Source organism: Erigeron canadensis, chromosome 6 (assembly GCF_010389155.1).
Source record: "Erigeron canadensis isolate Cc75 chromosome 6, C_canadensis_v1, whole genome shotgun sequence".
Classification (NCBI taxonomy): domain Eukaryota; kingdom Viridiplantae; phylum Streptophyta; class Magnoliopsida; order Asterales; family Asteraceae; genus Erigeron; species Erigeron canadensis.
Genome location: NC_057766.1, coordinates 21923952 through 21940830, shown reverse-complemented (window position 1 = coordinate 21940830; position 16879 = coordinate 21923952). Strand labels below are relative to the sequence as shown.

The window sequence follows — 16879 nt, the reverse complement described above, 5'->3', positions numbered from 1 at the left end:
CCCTTAGACAAAGTCCTATACAAACAACAAAGGGTTGCTGAACCCTAGCTCCTTCAACCCGCTATGCTCAGGTCTCCCAGAAACGACAAATAGTTAAGACTAACATCATAGCTGTTAGAATCAGGAAAAAGCTGCGAACCAATAAGAGCTAGAATAACCCGTCTAGCCACTTGTTTGCAACGCTCCTCATCATTTGGGTCCCAATGTTCAAAAGTAATCGTACCTGCCAACCGATTAAATTTCATCCGACCTTTGCGCAAGTCGTCATTTTCCGGGTAAATATCCAGATACTCCTGACACAAATTCTTCCAATATTGAACATTTCGGGTCTCTGTAACCCACTGACCACACACCGGTGGTCCCTGTATGGGTAAACCCCATATCACCTGCACATCTTGCAAGGTGACAATCGCTTCACCGACAGGAAGGTGAAATGTGTTGGTTTCTGGACGCCATCGCTCAGTCAACGCGATGATCAAAGAATGATCAAGTTGGCATGTATATGCCTGGAAGAGTTTGTAAAACCCAGCACTCTTGATATAGTATACAACCTCGTTGGGCACACCATCTTGCAGTTGTCTGTTAAGCCCTCCATCACCTCTTCTGCAACGTGGCTCTTCTGTCAGGGCACGGTAATGGGAGATGTTGTATGACCGATGTTCATCTGCAGCTTGTAGCCATAACAACTCTGGGTTTCTAGGAACACAGCTAACATTAATAGATGCCATTTTTGATTGTGAAAATGTTGCTTTGATAAATTGTTGGTTGCTTATATGAGAAATATATGTTTTTGCGTGACCATCGGAGTAAATATGCATGTATATATACAGTAGAAAGTCTGTTACGTTGCATGGAGTTTTTTGTCTCGACGTGAATCCGGTTTTTGAAATACCGGATTCATAGTCATGTCACTGTCACTTTACTGCCCTCTACTACCACCTTTCATGCACCTCTGAACCACCGTCACATCACATCAATTAGGGTTTCACCCGGCTAAGACACGTGTTAGGGTTAGGTCAAAACTAGTTTTTCAAATACCGGTTTCGAAGTACGTGAAGACAACCACTGTTCAGGTCAACATGCAATGTCAGATTGTGTCACATCAATGTCGAATCCGGTATTTGAAATACCGGATTCAAACTTTGAAACCGGTATTTCAAATACCGGATTCGACTAGAATTTTTGAATCCGGTATTTCAAAAACCGGATTCACTGGTTTTGTATTTTTTTTTTTTCGAAAACTTGTTTGACAAAACACCCTTGAAATACGCCCGTTTCAAAAAATTTTTCCTAAGTTGCGTCCCAGAGTTTTACCTGCCATCTTTACCATGAGTGCTACACGTCAAACCACTTCACAAAAAACACTACCGATACAACAATGGTTCGAACACAAACACATCCCAGAAGAGATCATAGAAGTAATTGCAGACCAAGCACTTAAAGAAAGATCCTTGCTAAACTATAAAACTTTCCTTACCATTTTGTTCAAGAAACATGGTATGTTTATGCAAGGCCTTTCATTTCATCCAGATTATCCTTATCTGAACGTTTTCCACATCAGTGATCTCTATAACTTCCCAAAAGAAGCCCTGTGTTTTTTCCGGTACCTTTTCGAAGCATTCTCCATTTCCATGAGCTTTAACACTGACAAAGTGGTCCGGTACCTGTTTGAATGTCACTTTTGAGATTTAGAAAAAGAGAACAAGCTTGCTCTTACTTTACTCCAATGGTTCCTCCCAGCCCATCGATGAACGTCTCATATGATTTCCCCAGCAAAGAAGTATTGTTTGGTGGTGTTCAGAAGACCAGCTTCCTATATTCCCCCATCAGCTTTTTCAAGTAATCAAAGCGGAATCTACCATTCACCATATTGTTTCATACATAGCTGGTCAAATATCAAACCCATGTATAGAGTCCCACGCATGAACGAATGGGCGCATGCACGAGAAATGATGGCCATTGCAAATAAAGTTGATCCCAAGGGAATTCCCAGAAATGTGCTAAAAAATCAAGGTGTCTGGAATAATGATTACCCATATTCTAAAGCATGGAAAGAAGCCCATGAAGAATACATCAACAATCATCTGACAAAATGGAAAAGGCATGATGAAGAAATGCGTGAGGCAAAATGATCACCTTGATCAACGAGGACGTCAAGATACTTAATCCGCAGAAAGAAGTTTAGTATTGTGTGTTGTTTCGTTATTGTTGTCTAAATAATGTTTTAAGTGTGTCTTAAGTGTTAAGTGCGTATTAAGTGTGTTTAATAATTAAATAAGGTCTTAATCACTCTTAAAGTGATTAAAGCATATCCTGGAATATTCCATCTTGATAAGTATATCTAGATTTTTATATTATTATTATGTTGTCATGGAGTCCTTTCCTTTGCCTATAAAAGGAAGTCTCCCCCATCATTTGTAAAACATCCAAGAAAAGAAATAAAAACTTCTTTCTATACTTCTCTCTCTAGTTCTATAATTATCTCTTGGTTCCTAAGAGCTCCTTTGAGCCTTAGCCTTGCATAGCTCCTTCCGAGCTACTAAGAACTCCTTCCGAGTCTTAGTGTTTCATAGCTCCCTCCGAGCTAGTGAGCTCCTTCCGAGCTCCTAAGTGCTCCACGTGAGCCTTAGTGTAGAAGTTCCGTCTGGGTTAAGATCCTTCGAGATCTTCTAACTCAAAAGAGCTTTGAGTTCTCTTACTGGTCTTCTATAGATCAGCTCTACCCTCCTCCTATCTTGATACCATAAGAAATTATAGAAGTGGTCAAGAAAAACAACATAAATGACCCATCCCTCTTATCTTGGAAAACATTTCTCACCATCACCATAAAAACATGTGGCAAACCTCTATATGGCCTTCATTTCCTCCCAGACCACCCATACTTAAGTACTCTACGTATCAAAAGAATGGATGCTCTGCCAGATGAAGCTTTAAGTTTCCTGTGGTACCTCACTGAAGAGTTCTGCACAGCTTTCGCCTTTAACTCCCAGAAACTTGTAACCTACCTGGTGCGTTGCGAATTAGGTGAATTGACCAAAAGTGAACTCAACACCTACCGTCTTCTACAATGGTTTCTCCCGATGGATGAATGGATTTATGCATTACGAAGAGCCCCTAGGAAACATTGTATCCTTACTCTTTACAAGCCTAAATTCCATAAAACCACCCAACGATGCAGCCCAGATGAGTTCATGCAAGGTTGGATGGATATGACTCCAGCAGATTCATTTTACAGACAAAATCACTATGAATCATGGATAAGAACTCGCATGGTGTTGGCAGAAGCAAACAAGTCTGATGTTGTAGAGAAAGACCCAGAGATTCTAAATGGGACAAAAGATATTCATAATCTAACCGGGCTAACAACTGGGCGAGATTAAAATATATCCGTGCGGACCGGGTGAGATTAAAATATATCCGGGCGAGAAAACCGGGTGAGATGAATATATATCCTGGTCATGAGCAATAGGGTCGGCTATGAATATAGAGATTGATCATACATATAAAAATGTTACGAGGGAAAGATCCGCGTATACGACTGGGTGAGACGACCGGGTAAGAAGGAAAAAGAAGGAAACAGGGCCGGGTAGAAACATGGATCGGGGAACAAATAAAAGATCCCCCTTGGCGATCCTAATGGATCTCGGGTCGGCAAGCCTAATGGATCTCAGATTCGGGTCGGCTTTACATAGTAAAGGGATAAGCAAGGGGATGTACAGAATCGGGTCTACCTGGATCGGGTCGGAATTCTATCACCGGGTCGGATGTCTCATGAAACCAATGTTTCTCTTGCTTTATCCTTTACGCCCGCCCCCATATATATCTAAAATATATAGATATGTATACGGCAAACATATATATATATATATGGGTGAGATATTTTGAGACCACCTCTTATTTTAGGACCAACTAGGACCATTGATTTTTGTATACCATCATCATCTACTACGATATACAAGATTTTTTTGTAAAAACACTAAGACTTACCAGCGACGGGCCCACAGAAAAATCATGTGTAAGTTACACAACTTACACATGATTTTTCTGTGGGCCCGTCGCTGGAAAGTCTTAGTGTTTTTACAAAAAAGTCTTGTATATCCTAGTAGATGATGGTGGTGTGTAAGTTACGAAAATCAATGGTCCTTTTTTGGACTTTTTTTAGTTGGTCTCAAATTATCTTTCCCCTATATATATATATATATATATATATTATTACTTTGGTAATAAGATAGGAAGGAGGATGGACTTGTTGATGTATAAGGGCTCGGCCCAATACAAATAGTGTATAGCAAGATACCTGGAAGTTCACATGTTGATATGGATCCCATACTTTTAAACATACTTATACCATATGTTATTAACACAAAAGGAATTCACTATACAAGAATATTAGAAAGAAGTTTGATACTTTCTTAATATTCTTGTATAAATACTCTTCAAAGAATTCTTCTCAAACACATTCAATTTAATTGTATTCAATTCAATCGTATTCAATGCTTACAATCAACCAAGATTCAATCATAGATTCGTATCACATTTATTACACAATCATTGCCACCTTAGGTTCGTCAAGAACTTGTTAGGTTTGCACTGAATTCTCAGGAGTGGTAGGAGTGGTGGTGATTGTGTCCTTAATCTTAGTCGGTTACTGAACCGGTCAATCTAGGTTTAAACAGTGAGGCTCTATACAAGTTGCCAGTTAACAATGTTTTTGTAAATCATTCTCTTTTATTTTTAACCCATATGTTTCTTACAGGGATATTACACGTAATTAACATTTGACATTTATTTTCCACGTGTAAATTCCACTCTTACTCTAACACTATTTATATATTCATATTATTTTTTTGAAGCCGATTTAACCTCACAAAACTACAAAAGCACAAGGAAACACCATTTCTTTATTTCTTTTCTTATATCTCGATTTTAAAGATGGATGCCATTTTTTGGATTCGTAGCAATAAGAAAGTGGAATTTAAATTTGTAGAAAGCACCGCAAAGAAAAATAAAAGCAAAGATATCATTTTCATCAATGTCTCCGTCAACCACAACCGCTGTCAGCTCTCTCACGATCATTGTCAACGTAACAATCACTATGCAGCCTCTTGCCATTTGTTTCCTTACAATAGACCCTGTTTTGTTTAAAATTAATTTTGAAAAGGCCTATAACTCGATTTCTTGGAGCTATTTGATTAAAATTATGGAAGTCATGGGATTTAGTACTAGATGGGTTGGTTGGATACGAGCATGTCTTGAATCTGCTCGTGCTTCTATTCTTGTAAATGGTAGCCCTTGTAAGGAATTCTCTTTACAGCGGGGTCTACGTCAAGGAGACCCTTTGTCCCCGTTTTTTTTATTATTGCTATGGAGGGATTACATATAGATATGTCTAATCTGGTGAGGAATGGTTGTTATAGAGGTGTTCAAATTAAGGAGTTACATATTTCACATGTGTTTTATGTGGACGATGTGATTCTCATGGGTGAATGGTGTAAGCATAATCTCGACACCATCAACATGGCTTTTCATTTTTTCTATATGATATCTGGGTTGAAGATCAACATCAGTAAGTCATCTCTTTTTGGAGTTGGGGTATCTCGGGAGGAGGTTCAATCATATGCTTCTGTTTTAGATTGTAAAGTTGATAGCATGCCTTTCACTTATCTAGGCGTTTCTATTGGTACCAACATGTCGCGAGTCAAGGACTAGTCTCTTATTGTTCAAAAGTTTAAAAAAACGTCTCTCGACTTGGAATGCCAAACTTTTATCAATCGGCGGTAGGCGCACGCTTCTCTCATCAGTGCTTGGTTCACTTGGTACCTATGATTTTTCATTGTTTAAATTACCTAGAAAGATATCTGATCTACTTGAATCATTATGATCATTTTTTTGGGGCAGTAATGGTAATGATAAGAAAATTGCTTGGGTGAAGTGGAAGCTGGCCCTGGCAGCTAAAGAAGAAGCAGGTGCTTTGGGTATTGGCAGCTTAGATGGTTTTAATCTGGCATTGTTGTATAAATGGCGTTGGCGAGTGTTGACTAGTCAGAATACATTATGGTGTCAAGTCATTTAAGCAACGCATGGTGAAGATTGTTTGGTTAACTTTCAGCCGAAATATAATGGAACATGGGCAAGGATTTGTAAAGCTTTTGCAACGGTTCATAGCTTTCCAACTTTTCCTTCTCATAGTATGAGTCGCAAGGTGGGAAGGGGTGATTCTATTGGGTTCTGGGAAGATCTTTGGATTGGAAGTGATAAGCTTGCCTCTTGCTTTCTTAGACTATACGCATTGGAGATTATGTGATGGTGTATGGGTATGGAATTGGCACAGACAAGTTAGGAAAGGAATAAAGGAACAACAGTTTAATGAACCAATGGTTCGGTTGATTAACTCAACTCGTTTGGTTGATAAGGATGACGAGTGGAGTTGGAATATCCCTGGTCAAGTTTCTTTTTCGGTCCGACAAGTTCGCTCCATCTTTGATCGTGCTCTTCTCCCTAACGAGCCGATTAACTTGAGATGGAATACTTTGATTCCTAAGAAAATCAATATCTTCATGTGGAGGTTGCTAAAAGATCGACTAGCGACACGGTTTAATTTAAGTCGGAGAGGGTTGGACATCCATAGCATCATGTGCCCTGTTTGCTCGCTTTAGGTGGAGAAAGGTACATACACTTTCGGATCATGTTCTTTTGCAACAGAATTTAATACTCTTATGGCACAATGGTTTAATTTGGATATTGCCATTTCTCAACCAATAGATGTCTTAGAGTGGTTACATAATAGCTCGTATCCGAAGAAGTTCAAAAGAATAATAGAGGTCAGTGCTTTGTGTGGTGGTGGTCGTTATGGAAACATCGAAATCTGATCCTCTACAATGATAGCGTAGAAAGTATTCTAGTTGTTTTTCACTCTATCATTTCCTTGTCTTACAATTGGGTGTCCATTCATAGTAAAAAGTCTAATCTCTCTTGGTTGTCATAGTCAATGAGTCCGTCTTTTCTTTTGTAACTTCTTTGTAATTCTTGCTTTGGTTACTTGCCGAAGTTTTTCAATTAATACAAATTATGTAGTTAAAAAAAAAAAGACCCTGTTTTAAAAGATCTATAAAGCTGTTCGTCGGATCAGTAATCTATTGTAGACGAGTATGTCTGTGTGTGTAATGAATTTTTGTTGGATAGATGATGGTGATTGTCAAGTGTTAGAAAGGCAAAAATGGAAATTACAAGTTGTGTCAACGAAAAGAGATGGAAATGGAAATAATGATTTGTGTCGGATGAATTTTTGTTGTTTAGATGGTGCCTTCTTCCTGGGTTTGTTTTAAGATAACACACTTGTCGAATAAAATGCAATGGTTTGGAGAAACCTACCGAACCACCGCAGCAACCTCCGACAGACCACTATGAACCACCATCGGTCCTTCGTCACTAAGCTTTCAACCGCCATCGGTCTCGTCGTTAAGCTTTCAACAACCCACTCGTCTCCCCACTAAGTTTATTGGCAACCTTCAATTACCACCACCTTTCGTCATATCCAGCCAGCATCCACACCATCTTCTAATCAACCATTTGGGAGATCGGAAAAATGGGGAAATACCAAGAGTTTGAAGTAGTTCAGGTCGTATATTGTATGTATAATTACAAGATGTAGGTTGATGATTATTATGAGTGGTGTCTGGATTTGATTATGGAAGTAGCTCAAGAAACAAAGGGTTTGAATTTGGGTGGGTACGCTTTTAATCTGGGAGAAAGTTTTAGCTGTGTATTATTTTTTGCTATTATATGTGTTAAATAAAATGCACATTTCAAAATATGTGGCTGATGAGGTGAAAAAAAATACTTATGACTGGCTAAATAATGTCCAAATCAGCATAAATAGGTCATGGCCTAACTAAAGAGATTTTAGCCGTTTTAATTCCCCCAAGTAGAATTTTTTTTTTTTGGGAGCCCCACAAAAAAGCAAAAGTGTTCAAGTTGGAGTATTTCCCAAGCAATTAGCCCTAGATTATAACGATTGGAAAGAAATGGTAATACTTTTTTACCAACTTATTTATATATTGTATTTGCAGGGGTTGCTGAGGTATCAATTGAAGATAAAAATGTAAGCATCTTGTAACTAAGTCATTGGTACTAAACTTTAGTTTGTGTGAAATGGATCAACATATCTTGAGTGATGGGACTCGTTCTTTCTTGAACGCCGTTATTTTGTAATCTTGCTCATTTTTAGTTGAACATGTTATAGTTTTCTCATGTTGTACTCTTTGAAATGTTGCGCAGATTCCGTTAAGTGGGAAGCATTCCATTTTGGGAAGGGCTGTTGTTATTCATGCTGATAGTGATGATCTAGGCAGAGGTATGATCTCATTTATAATGATTACCTAATACTGCCACTAGATGCCTCACATAGTTTGCAAGATTTCAATCTTTTTCGTAAGTCAATGATTTGAACTACCTCTTTCACATTGTCTTAGAAATCATTGAAACTATGGATAATCATTCAAGGGCACTGTTCACACATGTTCTTTATTGATGTCATGATGTGTTTAGTAATATGTTGTGATTTTAATGCAACAGGTAATCATGAACTTAGCAAGACAACTGGAAACGCAGGTGCCAGAGTTGGTTGTGGTAATTTGCATCTTTTTCTGTTACAAATGATACTAGAGATTCTAAAATGACTTGTTCAATTCAACTATTCAGTATCATTATTCGGCCATTTTCTTTATTATTTGGTGCTTTAGCAAAGATTATCTAATGTTGGGTTCTCATTAATGTTCCTGGTTACACCAATTACCTTATTTAGGATTTTCTGGGACAGGGAACTAACATTTTTTACATTCCTATGTAACAGGCGTTATAGGGCTTCAATCTTCTGTGTAAGGCTCGTATGTACCTTGTAGCTTGTACAACATACATCCACTACTTAATCATGTTATGAGATTTGAGAATAGAAAATGACTGATGAAGCATTCCGCTCAAGAGCTCAAAGTTTATATCTTTCTATCAATAAACGAAAGGTCTTGTGTTGAAACGTTAAAACTAAGAAAACACACAAACACCACAACTTGACTGATGTGATGAATATTGTTATACCCTATATCATCAAAATTTTAAAATCATGAAGCTCTTTTCCCTTTTACTGTTCGATTAAGTTCATATTCAAAAGTCAACGTCTAAGGACGTTTCACTTCCAGATGCGTTGTCTCACTGGAGTTCGATGCACTTCTTGATTAGCATCGTTACTCCCGATGAGGAGTGTAAGCAAGTAAAGCACCTTTGAATAGATCTACAATTAGGTTTTTGAGGTGTTCAAAGGCTACTTTGGTCTTTTAACCGTTTCTTTTCATGGATTTTTTCTTCCTTTGATTATCAGCTTTCTTGTAGATACATAGTTATCATATATTAATAAGGTTAACGCACACTATGGTCATTGTATCTTACAAAATTTTTCATTGAGTCTATAGTGCATTAGATCATTCAAATCATCATTCCCTTCATATTTCAAAACGTATATTTTGGAAGGAACACGCAAGTACTTGGCATTCCCTTCATATTTAGTTAATTTTTTTATCGAGTAATGATACATACACTTAAAAAAAATGTCTAATAGTCAAATAATAGTATATTCCAATTATTTGTTGACACTATATTATATATTATCTATTTTTTAATCTTCACTATTGTTTTCCATGTCACTCCTCCTTGTTAGGTTAACTGTTATGGCACATTAAACATTTTTTTTTTTTTTTGTATGCTATAAATCGAATGATCAGATTAAATGTTTGATGAGTCTATAGTGCATTAAAGTTTTACAGCCCAATAAAGTTTTATAGTGTTACTGATTCATATATTGAAGATACAACCATATTGTATATCATTATCTGCCAAAGATGATGCGAAATATTCTTTTAGAATACATCCAAGGAATTATCATATCAACTACTTATAGAGTTAATGTTTAATTGGTTTGTACTCTAAGATCTTGACTATTGAAGATCTTGATGATATAAACTAATAGCGGGACTAATTTCTGGACGATTGTTATACATACAAGATTCCGGATATGCTCAATATCTTGAAGACAATACGGAATATATTTGTTTGTTGTTACTAACGATTACAAAGTATATAGTACTTCAATGGGAATTCATGGAGACATGGTCTCGTTACTTAGTCGGGGTCTATTTATGTACACGTTCATTTGGCTGGCTCAAGACGCGCCTCAATTTTCCTGCCCGGATATTGCAGATAGTTTATGTACTTGGTCTATATAAGTGAGGTTTATGGTCAATAATAGGCATTCAATCTTCGCTTGTACCGCGTACCCACACACGCGCACACATTCAGTGCTCTTGTATTATTTGCTATTCAGTTGCCTAACATCCTTATTTTTTTTTGCTTTTGTGGTTATCGGTTTTTAGGGTTTTGATTCTGAATGAGATTTTTTAAAAGGACTTTTGAAATTCAAAGTTACAGTTCGATTAATTGTAGCTCTGAAAATGAAAAACTGATCAATAGCATTGAACAAGGTTGAGATGTGAAGAAGAATAATAAGAAGAAAGTGGAAGATTTTAGTAGGGTTTGATTTGGGGGGCATGTCACCAGATGTTCATTTTCTTCAATAAGTACTTAAAACCCTCATATTTTTTCTTTCATTTACTAAATTATATACCTAACTAGTAAATATATAAAAAAAATGGGATTTTCTATTGAGTGTCTTTGGGGCATTGCTTAAACCTCATTAATTATCTTAATGTTTCTAAATATAAACAATACTTGCATTTAATGAATGTAGTTTATCTTTTTATACCAAACTTACCCTTCTTTTTTTTATTGAATTGTTAAAAAATTTGGGGCTTTTTAATCCTTCATTAATTTCAATCGTACATTTTAGAATTTACTTTTAATTATTATTATTTGCACATTTTAGAGCTTATTTTAAATTATTATTTTTTTAATATATTTAAATATCATTAACCAATAATAATATATTTCGTGTAATTGAAACTTTATTTATATAATGTCAATTATATTTGAATTTTTATTTTAATATTATATAATATGTGTTTCGTTACTATATATTTTTTTTTTTTTCATATTTAAAATATTAGATATCTATATAGAGTCTGATTTGAATTAAAAAATAAAAAACATGATTTAAACAATTTTGATGCCAAAAAAACCAACTGTGATAAAAGTTAATGATTATTATAAAATTTTGAGAAATATAGATCAATCGTACAAAACTTTTATTTGAAAAGTAATTATACAAAACTAAGAGTTAAATATATGAATATTAATGCATGTTAGCTGTAACGTTTTCAAAGAAAGAAAGGGTAAACTTGGTAGGAAAAAATAAACTAAATTCATTTATTGTAAGTATTGTTTATATTTAGAAACATTAAAGATAATTAATGAGGTTTAAGCAATGCCCTAAGGGCACTTGATAGAAAATCCCATAGTTGTAGCTTCCGTAGTTGGTTTGTAAATATATAACATAGACTAATTGACAGGATATAATAAACCAAACTTTTTAGAACACAAAAACTATATAGTGAAATGAAGATAAAATAGATTGCATAAAATCCAAACATAAAAAGACTTAAGATGGAAAACAAATAATATTTGTAACAAATAAAGTTGTCAAAGACCCTGAAGAACTTCTTTGTAGACAACGTTTGTGGTATGGTTCGTAGGATGACCTTCTTCATCACATATAAGCACCCCATAATGTGCAATCAATTTGCAAACCACTATACAAATTTAAAGAAAGCCAATTGTACCATCGAAAACGTTAAATTTTGTAACAGGTGATTACAATTAGATATAAAAATATTAAATATGTACTCAGCATCTTCAAGACGAAGGATTCGTCTTTTGTTAGCCTTAATCATTGCAAATCGTGGAATGACAGCCCCTACATGTATAACCAAACCGATGATATCTGCAAATAACGACAAATTAGAGTTGCACAAAGCTTATACTGACAATGCAAATGTGACAAAAAGTTTGATTGGCTTACCAACAATCTGATTGGGCTTAAGCTTGTTCTCGATAATATCAGTGAAAGGGCTAAAATTAAAATGATGTTCCGGTCCAACAAAATTATCAATGACTTTGATTTTGGTGTCAGGTTGGAGGCTAATTCTGAAAGTATGTGGAGAGTAGTGAAAAGTTTCATTGTTTGTTCCAACTTGAAAGTTTGACAACATAATCGGTAAACCGTCAGTTAAGACGTTTCGAAATTGCTCTATCCATTCTTTCTTCACATACCTTTCTATGGTGTCTCCCTATATATATATATATATATAAGATATAGAACCAAAAGTAAATATAATAAAAAAAAATAGCCAAGACATGCATGAACGATATGTACAAAAATATATTGTATCATGGATTTTTGAATACACTACACAACATACCAGTTCATCAACAAATACCATTTCAAATGATTTATATTGCGAGGGGTTGTAAAATGAGAGAGCAAGCCATGAACGAACAACACGAAGCCGCATATGATGGTTACAATGAGTGGGGTTCAAATCAACAACATGCACCAATGTTGTTTGTTTTGCTGCAGTCACGAAAGAATCCAAAGAACATTATATGACAAAGTTAAACATTTAATAATTTGTTAAGTCAAAATATTAGAAAATAAACCATATAACCCTTCAATATAAGTGGAATCCATAGAGAACCTGCAAAACGTGAAGAAAAGCATAAGTGTAGACTTTACATGGGAAATCAATAAACAAAAAATGGTTAACTAATCATCATTAAAATTAGAATTTGATATGGAGAAAGACATACGTATAAAAAATGACTTTTTTTTTTATGCGCAGACTATTGTGGTGAATGAATTAGATTAGTAGGAATGAAATATATATAGATTGAGATGAGATGTGTTATTATCATATTTTAAATAAAGAAAATTTTGAAATGTCGCCAAGAATTGAGGATATATGTTAGCTTTGGATAAGAAAGTTGTAGAATTTAAAAGTTTAACTTGTTGAATTTTAGGAGTTTTTAAACTTAAAAAGGTTCTGTTATATAATTTAGGAATTTTACATTTTTTAAAATCTTGTGTTGTATATTTTCATAGAGATGGGTTATTTTTTCTAAATGTAAACTGAAAAAACAAAAATATATGTAACAGATTAAAAAACAAACCTGTTGATGAACTCAAGTATTCTCAATGAGGCATTATACTTTGTGGGCATTCAATACTTTAGCATAAAATTCAGCCGCATAGCAAATGAATTCAAGCAAATATAGTTTACCTAAGTGTTTCCTCGAACATATAATCTTACAGCAACGATAAATGTACGTCTTCATCAATCTTATTTGATTCTTCCTTAATTTGACCATGAATAAATCTACATATCAAAGAAACCCATATGTTATAAGCTATATTAAGTCAACACATAATCCATTGTTTTACTATAGCATAACCTATGATGCACTGAAACTCCAAACAGGTAGCCGTTTCTAATTAATATCCATGGATACGTTTCCGCGTACAAAACACATATGAAACGTTCCCTTGAGTTTTCTATAGATACCGAAACATTTCTTTGAAGTTTTCATACGGTTTCTAATTAATATCAAGGTTTTAATGGACTTTTTCTATTCCCAAACCCAAACAGGTTAATATTATATACAATTTGATCAACATTAAATTTTTTTCTATTCCAAAATCAATTATTAAACACTAAACATTCAATGAGTGATCACTGATCAAGCATGTATTATACAATTATACATAATCTTTCGAGCCTCAAGTATTTCTCTATAAAAATTGATATAATTTATATTTGTATATTTTTTTATTGTCGTACCCGTATCCTTGATTTTTCGGTTTTGCCGTTCACTGTTCCTGTATCGTTCCCGTACCCTTTGCCGTACCCGTTTCGGTGCTACATAGAGTATAACAATAACAATTTATCATTTCAATTATACCATACAACATACTGCTTGCTTGAGAACATCAGATATGAAGCCATTATATTTTCATCAAGCTTACATACATCAGGAAAATGATTCAATTTTCCTATAAAAAATAAATTTAAACATGGAACATGGAATGGAAGTTCGATTAGATCGATTGGTACCGAAACAAAGGTCCAACTTCTTATAAATGTGGATAGATAGATCGATAGAATTTTTTTTTAATTAGAGTTTTTTTGAAGTTGGAATTTGAAAAAGAATATTGAAAAAGGTATTTTGGAATAATTATGAAAAGGATAAGGAAATTATTATTATTAGAATTAGAATTATTAGAATTTTTATAATTAGAAAAGCAAAAAAGAAAATATAGAATGGAACGATGGGCGGGAATTGGTACTCTCAAGGTGGGCTCCGGTAGCTCCAAAGCCTTTTTCAATATCCTGTTTTAGTTAGTATTGAGATTGAGATTATTAAATTAACTTGCAACATTACCATTAACGTTCTAAATAACTTCATTATCCCATTTAAATCAATAAATTATACTACTCATTGTCATCACCATCAATCGTTGTCATCTACCGTCACCACCATCCGTCACCGTCACCATCACCGCCTCCATTATACTGGCGCATCACACAAATATATGACTAGCTTTTTTAAAAAATAAATAGATTAATCTTTGTAAAATTGTATTAAAAACTACCAAAACATGACATATGAATTACATTAATGCTCTATCCTAATCCATCTCTTTATTTTACCACATGTCACTATTTTGTAGTTAGAAAGATTTTTAAGAAGATTATATATTAATCTTTCTAAAATCTTAACTTGTCAACGATGGTGGCGATGCAATGGCGGCGGCGATGGTGACCGTGACGGATGGTGGTGGCGCGAGATGACGATTAGTGGGGGTGGACCGTCACTACACCGTCACATCGCGTGGACATATGATTAGTTTTCTAAAAGAAAATGATTAATCCTCCTAAATTATTAAAATATGATATGTGGATTTCATTATTTCTCTTTATTAAACTCTATCTCTTGATTTTACCATATATTACTATTTTATAGTTAGAAAACTTTTTAAGACAATTAATTAAAAAGATATATCATTTCTCTTTCTAAAAACATAACATGTTCCTAGTTAAACCAATTACCTTATTATTTGGTGCTTATTCCAACATTATATATATATAGAATGGTTTATGCGTAATCATTCATGTTCTGAGTTAACCAATTACCTTATTAAGAATTTTTCAGGACAGAGAGACTATCATATTTTTCATTCTTGTGTAACAGGTGCTATAGGACTTCATTTCTATGTGCGGCTCTTATGTAGCTTGTACAACATACATCCACTACTTAATCATGTTATGAAACATGCGAGAAGAAAATGACTAATGAAGCATCTCGCTCAAAAGCTCATAATTGATATCTTTCTATGAATGTACGAAAAAGTGTTGTGTTGAAACTTTCAAAAGTATGAATACACAAACACAATAACTTGTGTTGTAGATTAAAGATGTAAAATCAAATCACATTCATATATTTATATCTAAAAATTATATTGTAGTCAAATCTGGTTAATAGTTTGTAGCATGGTATAAGTAGGTATTAAGTCGATTGCTACTTCATATATTTTGTGTATAAAATATTTATCAAGAAATAATTATGATGTACACCATTTATCAAATCATCTCATAAGCACTCAAGTATTTCTTGTCTTCAAATTTCTTTTTCTTTTTCCAGAATTTAACTTCTTACTAATTATTAACTCAACATATCATATAAGAATACGAAGACACCTTTTCATGAAAAATGGAGGGTGATAGACAGATACACACTTGATTATATATATGTTTTAGCAGTAAAATTTACTTAAATGAAAATGGTCATTCAAAAAGAAAACCTTTAAATAAGAATATATAATTTGCGGATAATGATAAATCAACCTAATTTGTATGCCTAATAATAATTTAATTATAAGATGATGACATGTGAAAAAATCAGGAGGCAAGAGAGTGGAATTCACATGTCAAATTCTTAAGGTTTTAGATTGATTTTTAAGCATATGAATCAGGTTGTTTAATCATTTTTCATAATTTGCACAGATAAATTTATTTATATAAAGAAACTTAAGTTTTTTTAACACATTTAGCTTAAATATATTAAGAGGATATCAACTAACTCTACTTTAGAGTGTTGTACACAGCCAACATCACCATAGTATAGAACATATGAAAAACAAACAATAACGAAACTTAAAACAATGACTACCAATATTTTAAAAAAATCTGCATGAATATATTTAGAGGTTACATCAACCCGATCATCGTTCTCCTCAACCATCCATTCATATTTACTTCATTAAAGAATTCATTCGTATAGATAGGTTAAAAAAAGGCCAAAGCTAAAACAGTTATTTCATTCCACCAACTTCACCAAATCAAATTAAATAGCGTTAACATGAAATGAGGTTGTTGTGTTTCATTTAATTTACATGAATGTCTTCTTTATTCTTAAATTTATTTTAAGTTAACAGTACTCTTTTATTTGTATCAAAATGCATAACACGCACAATATTTCTTATCTCTCTTTCTTCATTCAGCAAAACTTTCATTTCTTATATGAGTTATCTACTTATCACTAATTTTTCCTTTTTATTTTGTATGGCCTTTACTCTATTTTTGACTGAATAACGACTTTTTACAATCTCATGCTGCCTCGACCAGCAACTTCCCTAGGAACCGGTATCAGATTTGTCAACCATGGTCTCTGACGCATGTTGCCTAGTTCTTGGTAATAAGATGTTGTTTTCTCGAAGTCGTCTAGCCTTAGAAGAGCACTGTGGTAAGCTCTATTGAGGCCTTATGCACTCTCAAACCATTTTGTCGTAATTTATTTTATTGTATGAGATATTACTTAATTT

The 16879-nt window shown here is 34.1% G+C and overlaps 1 protein-coding gene and 1 long non-coding RNA gene across 2 annotated transcripts in view; one reads left to right on the top strand and one right to left on the bottom strand.

Annotated features, from left to right (window-relative positions):
- LOC122602676 (superoxide dismutase [Cu-Zn] 2) overlaps nt 1–9119 on the top strand; it is a 30091-nt gene extending 20972 nt beyond the window's left edge. Inside the window, exons 4-7 of the mRNA XM_043775265.1 lie at nt 8070–8101; nt 8278–8353; nt 8575–8628; nt 8852–9119. Of these exons, the coding sequence (XP_043631200.1) occupies nt 8070–8101; nt 8278–8353; nt 8575–8628; nt 8852–8880 (191 nt within the window). The 3' untranslated portion in view covers nt 8881–9119. The remainder of the gene's footprint in view (nt 1–8069; nt 8102–8277; nt 8354–8574; nt 8629–8851) is intronic.
- Nucleotides 9120–11780: 2661 nt separating this feature from the next.
- Nucleotides 11781–12282, bottom strand: LOC122602554. Its single transcript, XR_006324317.1, has 2 exons — nt 12023–12282; nt 11781–11944 (listed from the first exon to the last, which is right to left on the bottom strand). It is a non-coding gene; the product is annotated as an uncharacterized LOC122602554 (long non-coding RNA).
- Between the last annotated feature and the right edge of the window lie 4597 nt (nt 12283–16879).